The sequence below is a fragment of the Manis javanica genome, chromosome 18 (genome assembly GCF_040802235.1).
Source record: "Manis javanica isolate MJ-LG chromosome 18, MJ_LKY, whole genome shotgun sequence".
NCBI classification, from domain to species: Eukaryota; Metazoa; Chordata; class Mammalia; order Pholidota; family Manidae; genus Manis; species Manis javanica.
Genome location: NC_133173.1, coordinates 23,431,852 through 23,447,832, shown reverse-complemented (window position 1 = coordinate 23,447,832; position 15,981 = coordinate 23,431,852). Strand labels below are relative to the sequence as shown.

Genomic DNA, 15,981 nt, shown 5'->3' with positions numbered 1-15,981 from the left:
CTTTTATCTCTTTGTGTTGTCTGAATACTGTGGCTAGGACCTCCAGTCCTATGTTGAATAAATGTGGGGAGAGTGGGCATCCTTGTCTTGTTCCCAATCTTAGAGGAAAAGCTTTTAGCTTTTCACTGTTAAGTATGATATTGGCTGTGGGTTTGTCATATATGGCCTTTTATTATGTTAAGGTACTTGGCCTCTATACCCATTTTGTTGAGAGTTTTTATCCTGAAGGGTTGTAGAATTTTGTCAAATGCCTTTTCAGCATCTTATAATGGTGATTTTTGTCCTTTTTGTTGATGCAATATATGATATTAATAGATTTTAAAATATTGTATCATCCTTGCATCCCTTGAGTATATCCCACTTGATCATGATGGATTATCTTTTTTATTTATTATTGAATTTGGTTTGCTGTCGGTCCCCTCCCTACTTCTGACCCGCAGACAAGGGAGGAGACTCTATGAGATATCGAAGACCTGAATGGGCCAGCCAGGGGTCTCAAGGCGTAACAGCGCAAGAGTGGTGCTGAAAGAGCACCTCTCATATTTATTGATTGAGAATCGCATTCTTGAGTGGGTTAACAAGTTTCTAGACACAATGATTAACTTGCTTTGCTCCAGGAATGTAATTGCCTCCAGGTCGCCGGAAGATGACCCTGGCGCCAGTGAGGGGGTAGCTAGGTCACAGAGCCAGATTTCAGTTAAGATGAGGTGTGCTGCAGCACACATCACAGTTTCCAAGGAAGGCAATCGATTCTTGTAAAGACAGAGTGCTCTATGAATAACAACCTGCAGTTTGCTAATATTATGCTGAGTATTTTTGCATCTATGTTCATCAGGGATATTGGTCTGTAATTTTCTTTTTGTGTGGTGTCTTTGCCTAGTTTTGGTATTAGAGTGATGCGGGCCTCATAGAATGAGTTTGGAAGTATTCTCTCCTCTTCTACTTTTTGGAAAACTTTAGAAGGATTGGTATTAGGTCTTTTCTAAAATTTGGTAAAATTCAGCGGTGAAGCCATTTGGGCCAGGTGTTTTGTTCTTAGGTAGTTTTTTGATTACCAAATCAATTTCATTGCTGGGAATTGGTCTGTTCATATTTTGTTTCTTTGTCAGTCTTGGAAGGTTGTATTTTTCTCGAAATTTGTCCATTTCTTCTAGGTTATCCAATTTGTTAGCATGTAATTTTCCATAGTGTTCTCTACTAATTCTGTGGTGACCATGGTGATTTTTCCTTTCTCATTTCTGATTCGTTTTATGTGTGTAGACTCTTTTCTTCTTGATAAGTCTGGCTAGGGGTTTATGTATTTTTTTATTTTCTCAAAGAACCAGCTCCTAGTTTCACTGTTTCTTTCTGTTGTTTTATTCTTCTCAATTTTATGTATTTCTGCTCTGATCTTTATTATGTCCCTCCTTCCACTGACATTGGGCCTCATTTGTTCTTCTTTTTCTAGTTTCATTAATTGTTAAGTTTATACTGCTCATTTGGGATTGTTCTTTCTCAGGTAAGCGTGTATTGCAATATACTTTTCCTCTTAGAAGTGCCTTCACTGCATCCCACAGATTTTGGGGTGTTGAGTTGTTGTTGTCATTTGTCTCCATATATCGCCTGATTTCTGTTTTTGTTTGGTCATTGATCCATTGATTATTTAGGAGCATGTTGTTAAGCCTCCTGTGTTTGTGGGCCTTTTTGTTTTCATTGCATAATTTATTTCTAGTTTCATACCTTTGTCGTCTGAGAAGCTGATTGGTACAATTTCAGTCCTTGTGAATTTATTGAGGCTCTTTTTGTGGCCTAGTATGGAATCTATTCTGGAAAATGTTCTGTGTGCACTTGAGAAAAATGTGTGTCCTATGGATTTTGGGTGGAGTGTTCTGTAGATGTCTGTTAGGTCCATCTGTTCTAATGTCCCTCTGTCTCCTTGATGCCAAGTTCTTGTTCACGAAGCCAAAGAATGAGCTTCACAAACACTCAAGGTAGGAGAGCAAGGTACAGGCTTTTATTTAGAGATAAAGTGAGAGGACAGAGCTCCCGGCTCACGCCAGGAGGGGACAAGAGAGTCCGTGGTTGGCTCATTGTCTAGGGGTTTTATGCGCAGTTGAGGATTTTCAGGAATGAGGGTTAAGGGTTAGGAGTGCAGACTTGTAAGACCACCTGCCCTGCCCTCAAGGTGGGATGGGCTGTTGTCTGTTTGCTTGGGTTGTTTATAGTTGAGATTGCTTACCAAAGTAGTCTTTTGCCTAGATTGTAGATTACGATTAGAGAAGGGAAAATAGCACATAGTTACAATTAAAATAAACTGGGCCTTTTATCAGGATAAGGTAAATTTTACATTGGCATGATGCAGTTGATACAATAAAGTGATGGTTTGTGCTGAGATACCCTTCTTTATCTGCAGAACACTCAAACATTCCAGACCAAGTTGCTCCTGGCCTTTTGAGCTTTAAGTGATTTTACTGAAGAATGTCTATATTCCCACTCATGTATACAAATCTTTACCCTAGAGAATTAGTGTGACTCTGACTGTGCATAATGCTTAACAGAGAGTTTTGACAAGGACTTCTTTGCATATTGTTACATTGTTCTGATTGTAATTATCTTGCTCTTCTTTTTCTCCGGAGGCCCTCACCCTACTCTGCCTAGTCCCATGGTCCCTGTCTCATTCCCCCCTCTACAGATGGAGACCCTAGCTGCTGCTAGGGAAAGGGGGCGATGACCACTCTGGCTGCTTCATGCTGAGAAGGGACACCATAAGGGGTGCAGTTAGGTCTCCATCAGTGGTCAGTCAAGAGGGCCTCAGAAGATGAGCATTTCCATCCTGGGTTCCATTTCTATCACCATTTGCAGTCTTATGGCTTCTAGATCAGATAGAACAAATCATGTTATTAGGTTAAGTATACAGGGGCTAAATATTAGTATCAGGATAATGATGAACCCGATGAGTAAAATGGCATTATGGTATCTGATAGGGAATCTTTCTGTTTTTTTTCCACATGGCTGCATGGGCATGCAGCACTAGGTATGCATACTTAGAGTCAGTGTATATATTGACTGTCTTTCCTTTCCCTATTTTAAGGGCTCTAGTGAGGGCTGTTAATTCTACCATCTGGGCACTCGTGCCCGGTGGAAGTGGTTGGCACTCAGTAGTATCCCACAGAGTGACAACTGCATAGCCAGCTTTCCACTGGCCTTGCTCAATAAAGGAGCAGCCGTCTGTGAAGAGAACAAGCTCTGGGTTCTCTAAGGGGCTCTCTTTTAGGCCTTCTCTGGCAGAATAGTTTAGGGCAAGGACCTGTTGGCAGTCATGCTCAGGTCCTTTACTCATGGATTCAGGTAGAAAGGTATGTGGATATAGGGTGGAGCATGTCCACAGCTGGGTTACAGGGCCCTCAAGGAGAAGTGACTGATATTTTAGTAGCCTGCTGTCTGATAACCACAGGTCTCCCTGGGTGTTCAATAAGCTGGTGATATTATGGGGTGCGTGCACTATCACGTCTGTTCCCAGGGCCAGTTTTGTAGCTTCAGGTACAAGCAGGGCTACGGCTGCCACAGACCTCAGACAGTGTGGCCAGCCCTTAGCTAGTGGGTCTAGTTCCTTGTTTAGATAGGCTACAGGCTGCTGCATTTCTCCTCGAGGTTGAGTTAGTACTCCCAGCACCACTTCTGACCTCTCAGTAACAAATAGGCTAAACCGGTTTCCAGTGGGCAGGCTCAAGGCAGGGGCCTGGGAGCAGGGCTTTTTTCAAAGCCCCATAAGCTTTAATAGCATCAGGTTCCCACTGGAGTTTTATGGTACCTTCCCTTTGGGCTTCCTTAAGGATCTGGTAGAGGGGTCTGGCTAACTCTCCATATCTGGGGACCCAAATTCTGCAATACCCAGTGATGCCCAAGAATCCCCTCAGGTGCCTGATAGTAGAGGGTAATGGGTGGCAGAGAATGGGCTGGATTCTCTCTTCCCCCAGGGCTCTAGTTCCCCAAGAGAAATTAAGGCCCAGATATTTTACTTGCTGCTGACAGATCTGTGCTTTCTGACGAGAGAACTTATAGCCACAGTCAGCTAGGAAGTTCAGTAATCTCTGAGTACTTTCCTGACACTCTGTCTCTGTAGTGGTGCAGAGAAGTATATCATCCACATATTGGAGGATTTCTGCCTCTCTTGAATCAAAGGAGGCCAGGTCCTTGGCTAAGACCTGCCCAAATAAATGTGGGCAATCTCTGAATCCCTGGGGCAAAACTGTCCAGGTTAATCGAGCTGAGGGATTTACAGGATCCTCAAAGGCAAAGAGAAACTGGGATTCAGATGCAAGTGGAATACAAAAGAAAGCATCTTTCAGGTCTAGCACAGTAAACCATGCCGCTCCCTCAGGAATCCTGGATAACAGGGTATAGGGATCAGGTACTACAGGATGTAGGGGCACAACTGCCTCATTAAGGGCTCATAGATCTTGTACAAGGCACCAGCTTCCATCTGACTTTTGTACTCCTAATATGGGAATGTAGCAGGGACTGTTACAGGCTATCAAGAGGCCTTGAGTTTTTAGGTTATTGATAACTGGTTTCAAGCCTTCATGAGCTTCTGGTTTTAAGGGATACTGCCTTTTATGAGGGAAGTAATTAGAGTCTTTAAGATGGACTTGCACTGGTTGGGCTGATTCTGCTTTTCCAATGATTCCATTAGTTGCCCAGACTTCAGGATTAATGTCTACTTCCACTAAGGGAAGACATCGCTCATCTCTTTCTATGTTCTTATGCACAGAGGCTTGTACTTTAGAAAGTATACCACAGCCTAGAAGTGGTGTTGGACTTTCTGGGACCACTAGGAAGGCATGGGAGAATAGCACTGAGTCCCAGTCACAACTTAAAGACTGAGTAAAATATTTGGTCATGGGCTTCCCAGATCCACCTCTTAACAGTAGCTGACTGGGAGGAGGGAGGGCCAGGATTATGGAGGAGGACCGAATAGGTGGCTCCTGCTTCGAGCAGGAAATTGATGGTGTGGCCTCCTACAGAGAGAGTCACCCGGGGCTCCTGTGGGGTTATGACGGTGACAGGAGCCAGCATAGGCAGCCCCGGGCCCCTTCAGTCCTGACCACATTGTTGCAAGTCCGACCCCAGTTGCCTATGCCTCTGAGGGCAGTCTCACTTCCAGTGGTCTCCTTGACAGAGCGGACAGGGCGTTGGTGGTTTGGAGCGCCTACCCCTGGGGCACTCTGGCTTAAAATGCCCCTCTCTGCCACAGAGGAAACAAGCCGCCCGGGGCCCGGTCCCTGGGGCTGCTGTCCCCTTCTCCAGCCTTGGAGGCCCAAAGTTGACTCTCTGTAAGGCCATGGTTAATGCCTCTGCCTTTCAGTTGTCTTTCCTGTCCCAGTCCCTCTTTTCCTCCTCGTCTCTATTATAGAAAACTGAGGTGGCGACCTTCAGGAGGCTTTCCAGATTTGTTCTGGGCCAAATGCCAATTTTTGTAACTTCCTCCTGATATCTGGGGCTGACTGGGAGATGAATTTATCCTTGAGAATGACTTGGCCCTCTGGGGACTCTGGGGACATATATGTATGTGCTTCACCAGTGCCTCCCTGAGCCGCTCCAGAAAGGTTGAGGGGCTTTCTTTTACTTCCTGCATTGCAGCTGATAATTTAGAGTAATTTATAGGTTTTACTTATGCTCTTTTCAGCCCTCCTAAAATACAAGTTATGAAGTGGTTCCTGTGCCAGTTATCAGCATCGTCTGTATCTTGGCCCCACTCTGGGTCAGTGAAAGGCACTGCCTGACAGCCAGTGGGGACTCGGGTTAGCTCCTCTGGAGATCTCCCATGTGCATTTATAGTGTACCATTCATCTCCAAACTCTAAGGCTTCTCTGATTACTTTCTCTTTCTCCCCTCTGGTAAGGGTTTGGTCCAGTATGAGTATAACATCCTTCCAGGCCAGTTCAAAAGATAAAAGAAATACTTACCTGGCAGGGGAGATACCATGATCACGAAGGTGGTTTTCCCAGGGCGAGGCTTATCCATTGCACTGCGGATGTGCTGACCCCTGCTATTTCCCCAAATGTGGGAAACTCGACTGCATTATTTGTGGTAGTGGGGGACTGCGTTCGCGCTTTCCCCTGAAAAAAAAAAAGATAAAAGAAGTTCTTCGAAGGATTCTATGTACTTGTCTGGGTCATCTGAAAATTTACCCATGTCCTGTTTAATTTGCCTCAGATCTTGGAGTGTAAAGGGGACATGGACCCGAGCCAATCCCCACTCTTCATTGGCTACTTCCTGTAAAGGCAATAAAGATGGCTGTAACTGTCTTTTCTTCACTCCCTGGGAAGCCTGGTGGGGTGATTGGGCCAATGATACTTGGGGTGGCAGTTCTCCGGTGGTGTGACTTTTAAGCTTCTTGGCAAGTGGACTTGGATCTGGATAAGGTGGGCATGGCAGAGCCAATGGGGCTGAATTAGGGTTTGGAGTAGAGTCAGGAATTAATCCACCTTTTTTGCATAGCCCTTTACTTTCTCTAAGGGCTGAGAAAGCTTGTACATATGTGACTTCTGACCATTTTCCTTTCTTGCGGCAAAATAAATCTAGCTGCGTGATCTTATTATACAGTATACTTCCCTCAGGGGGCCAGGCCTTCCCATCAGAGAGTTTGTATTGAGGCCAGGCTTGTGTGCAGAAGATAAGGCACTTCTTTTTCAGGGTCTGGGGATTGAATTGCTCCCAGTTCCTCAGAATGCATGCCAGAGGCGTATCTGGCTTTAGACTTGAAGAGGATGCTCCCATCTGGAAGAGAGAGAAAGACGGGTGTCCAGCACCTCATTGGCCTCTCTCTGTGTGAGGGTGTCCCCTTGCCTTGGAGCCTAGGTGACAGTGGTTAGTCACCCCCTCTGCCAGCCTACCGGAATTAACCACTCCTTACCAGCATGGCCTGCACCTTGCCTTGATTCCCCTCTTGCCTTCCCACTCAGCAAGAGTCACCTGGGAGCTCTAGATTTAGTGGGACCTTACCAGTGTGCTCCTACTTACACCTTTTGGGAGTTTCCCTAGTTTTCTCTGCATGAGCTTTCCTTGAGAGCCCCCTGCCTGTCTGATAAGTGCAGGGACTGTGTGACTTCTTGCTGCCAGAGCCCTGATCTAAGTCACAAGCCTGTTTCGCTTCCCTGGGACTGCAGAAAAGGAAATGCCTAGCCCTAGGATGATTGCCTCTAAGGAAAGGAAATCAATAGAATAGAGCCATGGCTAGAATTTAAATGGGGCTATTTACATGTACAGTTATGGAGGGGGGTGTCTATACTCTTAAACACCAGTTTCTGCCACTGCCTGAGAATTATTTAGCCAGTCACCCACTATAACAAATCTGATCTGTGAGACAAGAGGTCAGGTGTCATCTGCGACTCTCGTTGGAGGTTGACTCAGCGCCATCGGATCAGTCGGCCAGAGCCAAGATCCAAGGACCACTGTCCACTAGTCCGGTCTCCCCTCGGAGTCCACAGATTAGGATAGGAAAGTAGGAAGTCAGCTCAGCCACTCCCCAACATTCCCGTCCATCCGGAGGTGGGCATCAAGGAGCGGCAGACACTGGGAAACCTTTCACCCAAGATTTAAGACTGGTAGCCAACGCTAATCATCTTTTAAGTGGCTAACGGGTGCCCAGACACATTTTGATGAGATAAAAAAAGTGCAGTATTAAGTCAGGAATAAGAGTGAAGCGTGGATCTCCTACCTTGCAGTGGTGAATATTGGGGTCCATGAAATTGATGAAGTTAGAAGAGAGTTAGGAACGCCCCCTGCCTCACTGAGGCCAGGGCGGCCTGAAGAAGCAGGCTGGGAGTCAGAGACAGAGAAAGAGACACTCCTCATGGACACCCAGTTGGGCTGTCAGGGTCTGATTCCAGACACGTGGGCCTTTGAGGAGCCGCTGCAGTGTAACGTCAGCCTAGACTCTTGCAGTTGCTCACGGCTTTCCTCAGTCCCTCACATCTGAGGAGATGCCTCTGAAGGGGAATCCTGGCCTCCACTCAGGTGACATTCCCGGCTCCCAAGGGAGACGGGGGATCCACTGAGGGAGACGCAGGGGAACCTGTCACTCGAGACTTTGAGATGGGCAGCCAGGCTAGTCCCATTTAAGTGGCTGAAGAGCGCCCAATTTTGTGTGCTACAGACGGCTTCCTTCTATAAGGACAGTGAAAGAAAAGGCAGGCTTGGATGCCGATACTCACCTCCGAAGTTATCCCAGATGAGCCCCCAAAGATGATGCCGGGGTTCTTGTTCACGAAGCCAAAGAATAAGCTTCACAAACACTCAAGGTAGGAGAGCAAGGTACAGGCTTTTATTTAGAGATAAAGTGAGAGGACAGAGCTCCCAGCTCACGTCAGGAGGGGACAAGAGAGTCCGTGGTTGGCTCATTGTCTAGGGGTTTTATGCGCAGTTGAAGATTTTTCAGGAATGAGGGTAAAGGGTTAGGAGTGCAGACTTGTAAGACCACCTGCCCTGCCCTCAAGGTGGGATGGGCTGTTGTCTGTTTGCTTGGGTTGTTTATAGTTGAGATTGCTTACCAAAGTAGTCTTTTGCCTAGATTGTAGATTACGATTAGAGAAGGGAAAATAGCACATAGTTACAATTAAAATAAACTGGGCCTTTTATCAGGATAAGGTAAATTTTACATTGGCATGATGCAGTTGATACAATAAAGTGATGGTTTGTGCTGAGATACCCTTCTTTCTCTGCAGAACACTCAAAACATTCCAGACCAAGTTGCTCCTGGCCTTTTGAGCTTTAAGTGATTTTACTGAAGAATGTCTGTATTCCTAGTCATGTATATAAATCTTTACCCTAGAGAATTAGTGTGACTATGACTTTGCATAATGCTTAACACAGAGTTTTGACAGGGACTTACTTGCACATTGTTCTGACTGTAATTATATTGCTCTGCTTTTTCTCCGGAGGCCCTCACCCTACTCTGCCTAATCCCATGGTCCCTGTCTCATCCTTACTTATTTTCTGTCTGGTTGGTCTGTCCTTTGGAGTGAGTGGTGTTTTGAAGTCTCCTACAATGAATTCATTGCATTCTATTTCCTCCTTTAATTCTGTTAGTATTTGTTTCACATATGTAGGTGCTCCTATGTTGGGTGCATAGGTATTTATATTGGTTATACCCTCTTATTGGACTGACCCCTTTATCATTATGTAATGTCCTTGTTTGTCTCTTGTTACTTTGTTTGTTTTGAAATCTATTTTTGCTGATTGAAGTGCTGCAACTCCTGCTTTTTTCTATTAGTGGCATGAAATATCTTTTTCCATCTGTTCACTTGTAGTCTGTGTATGTCTTTGGGTTTGAAGTGAGTCTCTTGTAGGCAGCATATAGATGGGTCTTGTTTTTTTTATCCATTCAGTGACTCTGTGTCTTTTGATTGGTAAATTCAGACCATTTACATTTAGGGTGATGATTGATAGATATGTACTTACTGCCATTGCAGGCTTTAGATTTCTTCAAGAGTAGCCTCTTTACTCTCTAACAGTAACTTAACTTGCTTAGTCGGCTATTTCAAACACAATCTAAAGGTTGTGGTTCTTTTTCCCTCTTCTTTTTTTCTCCTCCACTCATTATATGTTAGGTTTCATATTCTGTACTCTTTGTGTATCCCTTAACTGACTTTGTGAGTAGCTGAATTGATCTACATCCTTTACTGTGGTTTATTTTCTCTAGTGACAACTATTTAGCCTTAGGAGCACTTCCATCTAGAGCAGCCCCTCCAAAATACACTGTAGATATGGTTTTAAGGAGGTAAATTCCCTCAACTTTTGCTTATCTGAAAATTGTTTAATCCCTGCTTCATATTTAAATGATAATATTGCCAGGTAGAGTATTCTTGGTTTGAAGCCCTTCTGTTTCGTTGCATTGAATATATCATGCCCCTCCCTTCTGGCCTGTAAAGTTTCTGCTGAGAAGTCTGATGATAGCCTGATGGGTTTTTCTTTGTATGTGATCTTTTTTCCTCTCTCAGGCTGCTTTTAGTACTCTGTCCTTCTTCTTGATCTTTACCATTTTAATTATTGTATGTCTTGGTGCTGTGTTCCTAGGGTCCCTTGTGTTGGGAGATCTCTGTTCTACTATGGCCCGAGAGACTGTTTCCTTCCCCAGATCGGGGAAGTTTTCATTATTTCCTCAGAGAGACTTTCTATCCCTTTTTCTCTCTCTTCTGGTACCCCTATAATGCGAATATTGTTCTGTTTGGATTGGTCACACAGTTCTCTTAATATTCTTTCATTCCTACAGATCCTATTTTCTCTCTGTGCCTCAGCTTCTTAGTATTCCTGTACTCTAATTTCCTTTCCATTTACTGTCTCCTATACTTTATCTAATCTGCTTTTAAATCCCTCCATTGTATATTTCATTTCAGATACTGTATTTTTCAAAGTTTCTTTCTCTTTTTTGAATTCCTTCCTTAGGTCTTGAATATTTTTCTGTAGCTCCATGTACTTGTTTATGATTTTTATTTTGAAATCTTTATAGGAAGATCGGTGATTTCAGTTTTACTTGGCCCTCTTTCTGTTGTTTGAGGGATTGTGGTTTGTATAAGATTCTTTTGCTGTTTCTTATTTCTAATGATTACTGTGGAATAATAACTTTGTGCATGCAGCCCCCTCTAGTGCCCAGGGGCTCTACTCTCTAGAGCTGCCCAGCACCTGGAGCTATGGCAGGGGCACAGACACGTGCCTCTTGCTACTGCCAGAAGGAAAGAGCTCTTTCCTGCTTCCCAGCTATAGTGCCTGCCTCTACTGCCAGGGTCAGTGGGCCAAGTGGGCAGGGTGGAGCCTCTGTGCTATACTCTTGTATCTCCTAATGGTGTGGCCCCCCCTCCGGCTAGCCTGATACGATGGTAAGGGCAGCAGATTTGTGGATGGGTTCCTGCTGGGAGGAAGGAGTGGCAGACTGTCTATTGCAGTTGATGGCCTTGGGGCTGCATTCCCATCCAGGGGGATGGAGTATCTGAAGGTCCTGAACATTCCCAACCTGCTGGGCTGAGTGTGCCAGTACAATTTTGTCCACCTATACTTTCTCCTGAGCTGAAAGCTCTAATCCCTGCCCCTATAGCACCCCTCTTGCTGATGGAAAGTCTTTCAACTTGCTCACCTTTTGTCCCAGAGCAGCCAGTTGTGGCTACCTGTTCTCCACTCAGTCTCTTCCAAGTATTCTGACTAACTTTGCTTTCCAACCACTCTAATCTCCAGACCACCATGTAATGTGGATTCGTGCTCCTGGAGCAGATATCCACGGTCGGTGTTCACCACTCTTGGGCTTCTACTCCCTCCTCCACTCCATTTCTCTTCCTCCCACCAGTGAGCTGGGGCGGGGGAGGGCTTGTATCCCACTGGATCCTTTTCTGTAACGTTTTCCCCAGATGTAGGCAGTCTGTTTCAGTCTTCAGGTTCCCCTTTCAGGATTAGTTAGTTGTATTTGCTGTATTTTCCTGTTATATGTAGTTTCGGGATTAGGATTCTGCCTCAGTTCTCATGCTGCCATGTTTTTCCCTCACCTGCTATTTGTGAGATAATCTTATGATTTTTCTCTTTTACTCTATTTCTTCATTGATAGATGTTCTAATAGTGAATTGCCCTTGAAATCCTGAGCTAAGCTTCTTGATCATTGTGTTATTTTCTACTAAATTACTGGATTGGGTTAGCTATTTTTTAATTCAGATTTTTCATCTTTATTCTTTGATGAACTGATTTTCTTATTTTGTATTTGGTTTTAGAAACAAGGTTATATTAGCCTCATAAAATGTCAGGCCCCTTTCAGTTTTTCTGGAACAACCTGTATAAGGTAATCCTTCAAAGCTTTAGTATCAGTCCTTAGGCTTCGGGAGTGCTTGAGAATGTTACCATTTCAATTCCTTTAATGACTATTGAATTATTCAAATATACTGTTTCTTTTTATTCATGGGATCATTTTAAAGTTGAGTAAGTTTTTTTTTTATTTTTAGCCAATGACAATTAAGTTTTGCATGTTTGCATCAATATATATATTGTTTTAAATAAATAATTATACAGATAAATGTCTGGTAGCTCTTATTTTAAAGAGCCTTTTTCAGTGGAATATTTGAATGGAGTCTTAAGTCCAGATATTGTGGTAAATTTGAAGTGTGTTTTTTTTTTAATTAATTCTTAAGACTTAAACTTGATAAATTTCCTTCCAGCAGTTGAGTCAGATGGCCGAAGCTGGCTGGAACAGCATGTGGTCCATCAGTACTGGACAGACAGATCCCCACGGTTTCCTCATAGTTTACATTTGCATTCCAATTTAGCTGCTATCTGGTAAGAAGCTAAATATTTCATTTAATGTGTTGATAGAAGAAACTTTCATGTATTAATATTGTTTTTGATTTATGATTTAAATCAAGTACTTCCCTGAAATTTAAGTTTGTTTTGTTCTTAACAGTGGTAAAAGGTTTTAATTATTTAATTATTTTTTGATGGAATTTTTATTTAATTATAACCTGTCTTTGATATTTACTTGAATGGATCGGTCTGTATTAGGCCATTTATTTCTGTTAAAAGTGTACGTATTGCAAAAATACAGATACTGCTTTATCAAGATGATAATGCATAGTTTAAAATATTTGCCTAAATCAGCAGTAAACATAACTGTAATTGCTGTGAAACTGCTTTTCAGCATATTTCAGTTGATATTTGAAAATGACTATTGGAAGGGCATTTAAAGCATGTATTTATGTTTATTTGTTGATTGATTCGTAGTTAAATTACCACTAAAGTGCATATGTTTTTTGAGACATATAATTTTACCTTCTCACTGACATTTGATGTTTGTTATCTAATAGGGACCAACACTTGTACAACAGCGACCCATTATATGTTCCAGATGACAGAGTTTTTGTTACTGAGACGCAAGTTATTCGGGAAACCTTATGGTAAGATCTTCTAATCTAATTAATAGTGTAGAAGACATTATTTATTAACGATAAGTAGAATTTTGGATTTTTAAAGAAGTGTTCAGGATTTTTTCACACGCACACTAGAAACAGGCTTTTAGGTATGAGCCCAAAACTATTCCAAGTAGGCATATAAACTTTGGGTGACTGGAAAAATTCAAACTTTAGATTTGACTGTGGAAATCATGAGATTCTAATGTATTTACTTCTTTTCCATCTTTAATAGTATATTTAGATTAGACCTTCACTTTTTTAATATCTATGAGTTCAAAGAACAGTTCCTAATTTGCTGCTTACTGCTTCTGATAGGCAAAATATATCAGTGAGAGTTAGCCTGTGTCCTGAACCTGGAAACCAGGAGCCTGTGTCCTGAACCTGGAAACCGGGAATCTAAGAATTTAGAATGTCTTCACAAAAAGAAAAATGAAAAATATCACATGTAGTGCTTTTATGACTTCGATTTCCAGGTTCAGCTCCTCTCTGCCATAAAGTAGAAGACATCTTAAAAATGGGAAGATCTTGGTGGGGTGCACAGGGAAGGCAGTATAGCGCGGAGAAAACAAGTAGTGACTCTACAGCATCTTACAATGCTGATGGACAGTGACTGTAATGGGGTGTGTGGAGGGGACTTGATAATGGGGGGAAAGTAGTAACCACAGTGTTGCTCATGTGATTATATATTAATGGTACCAAAATAAAATAGAATAAATAAATAAATAGAGAGAGAGAAGGAAGGAAGAAAGGAAGGAAGGAGGAAGGGAGGGAGGAAGGAAGGAAAGGAAGGGAGGGAGGGAAGAAGAAGGAAGGAAGAAAGGAAGGAAGGAGGGAGGGAGGAAGGAAGGAAGGAGGAAGGAAGGAAGAAAGAAAGAAATGCTTTGACAACACTGTTTTGGACTTGTCTCTAAGATTGTGTGGAAATATCTTGAGTTTTAATCAGATAAGAGGATTGATATATTTTCTAATTATTTGACCCCCCACACCCCCAAATTCTGCATCTTTAATTAGAATTTCTTAGGCATTCTTGTAGTGAATATTTTTCTAAACTTAAAGTACATTCATCTTTTTAATTTCATTTCAGGTTACTCTCAGGGGTAAAAAAGCTCTTTATATTTCAGTTGATAGATGGGAAGGTAACTGTGAGAAACAATATTATAGTAACTCATTTGACACATGTAAGTTACTTGTATTTATTGTAACTAAATTTTAATAGGTTTATATAAACTAGTTATATAACTGTGGAACATTTTATAATATTAAATTAATTATTAAATATATTTAAGAACCAAAAGACAAAATAAAGTTGTGCATCTTTACAGTGCTTAGAGAGTTCTTTAATACTGTTTGTGATGTTTATATTTAGTTCTGATTTGTGCTTTCTGCTTTTTATTTCAGTTATTCTGTATTAGGAAAGCTGTATGCTGTAATTTCTTTTACCTGTAGTGCATTTACCTTATATATGTTGTTAAAAAGTATAAGCCACAGTTCTGTATTCTTTAGAAATCAGTGCTTATACTATTTACTTTGAATATAAAACTAAATATTTATTTTATTACTTTGTTTTCTACTAAGTATGATGTTTACAACAGTCACAAAAGACATACTTTACAGTGAGGTAATATGAATTTGAATGCTTGCCAAAGACTCACTTCAAATATATGTGCTCTGCTTCTGCTCTAGAGATGCCTACGATCAGTGCTGGAACAAATAGCAGCATATGGCCAGGTTGTCTTTCAACTCCAGGAGTTCATCGATGAAGTCATGGGGCACAGCTCTGAAAGCATGTTACCTGGAAATGGCCCCATTCCTAAGAAGCTAGCCGAAGCTCCCTTTAGAACGTATCAGGCTTTCATGTGGGCCCTGTACAAATACTTCATTAGTTTCAAAGAGGAGCTTACAGATATTGAGAAGTGCATCATCAATAATGGTATTTAAATGTTCTTCCCTTTTACTCATAAAACGTATAACTCCTTTATTGAATGCTATCTAGATTAACCGCCGTAAGATATGAAAATTACATAAAAAGTAAGATTCTCATGGTCATTTTTATATTACTTTAAATTTATATTTTTAAGCTATTCATATCTAAAAATCCAAATAGAACAGAAAGGTTTTGGTAAAAGTTCTTCCTCCTGTGCCAGTTCTCTACCAAGTACTCAGTCCCCTCCCCAGAGGCAGCCAAGTCACCAGTGTCTTGTGTGTCCTTCCAGAAATAATTGAGACATGTTCAGGCAATGCACATTCATATACTTACCTAGTCTATTAGCTGCTCTTTTCAAATCGTGGTCTAGTTTAAATTTTGAGGATTATACCATATAGATACATAAAGAGCCACTTAATTATTTTTTCATAAATCAAATGTTTTGCATGGATGTATCAAACCAATCCCCTTTTGATGGACATTTAGGTTTTTGGTCATTTGGTATTGTCAACAGTGCTGCACTGATAATCACGTACATGTAACTAACTATAGAATGGAATCACTAGGTCAGAGAGTATGTGTAAGGTAATGTGTGATTTTAATAGATACTCTCCATGAAGGTACAATAAATGACTATACTCTTGCTGCAGTACGTATACAAACCTGTTTTATCACACTCTTGCCATCAGTGTGTCATCAGACTTTTTGTTCTCTATCTGATAGGTGTAAAATGGTATAGGATTTTTTCCCCCTCAGTTATTTTCAACTACTACCAAAAGTAATAGAGAGACCCCATATTCCCTTCACCCAAATTCCTGCAGTGGTGACTTCCTTAACATAATTATAGACTTTATCAAAATGAGGAAATTGACACTGGCACAACACATTAACCAGTCTGCAGACCTGACATGGGTTTTCACCAGTTTTGCAGGTACTTGATTTTTTTGAGGGGTGAGGAATAATATCTTTGTATGTAGTTCTGTGATGTTTTATCATGTGGATATTCGAATATCCGTTTCCACAGTTATGATCCAGAGCTGTGCCATCCCCACCAGGAATTTGCTCTTGCCACCCCTTTATAGCCACTCCTTCCCCTCACTAAAATAGTAGTCCATTATTGTCTTTTTTATTTAGGCA

At 41.8% G+C, this 15,981-nt stretch overlaps 1 protein-coding gene and 1 non-coding gene across 15 annotated transcripts in view; both read left to right on the top strand.

Moving 5' to 3' along the window:
• The window catches only part of TUBGCP5 (tubulin gamma complex component 5), a 55,621-nt gene that overhangs the window by 12,421 nt on the left and 27,219 nt on the right, over positions 1-15,981 (top strand). For 12 of the 14 annotated variants that reach the window (XR_012127217.1, XR_001854459.3, XR_012127218.1 and 9 more), the window contains 4 exons: positions 12,174-12,291; positions 12,816-12,905; positions 14,005-14,098; positions 14,604-14,850. Coding sequence is in view for 10 of the 14 variants with exons in the window: in XM_037016183.2 (XP_036872078.1) it covers positions 12,174-12,291; positions 12,816-12,905; positions 14,005-14,098; positions 14,604-14,850 (549 nt within the window). In the remaining 4 variants the exon portion in view is untranslated. The remainder of the gene's footprint in view (positions 1-12,173; positions 12,292-12,815; positions 12,906-14,004; positions 14,099-14,603; positions 14,851-15,981) is intronic. The other 2 variants (XM_037016184.2, XM_017669090.3) reach the window with 1 other exon arrangement.
• On the top strand, positions 5,938-6,101 carry LOC118972052 (U1 spliceosomal RNA). The gene has a single exon (XR_005060863.1). It is a non-coding gene; the product is annotated as a U1 spliceosomal RNA (small nuclear RNA).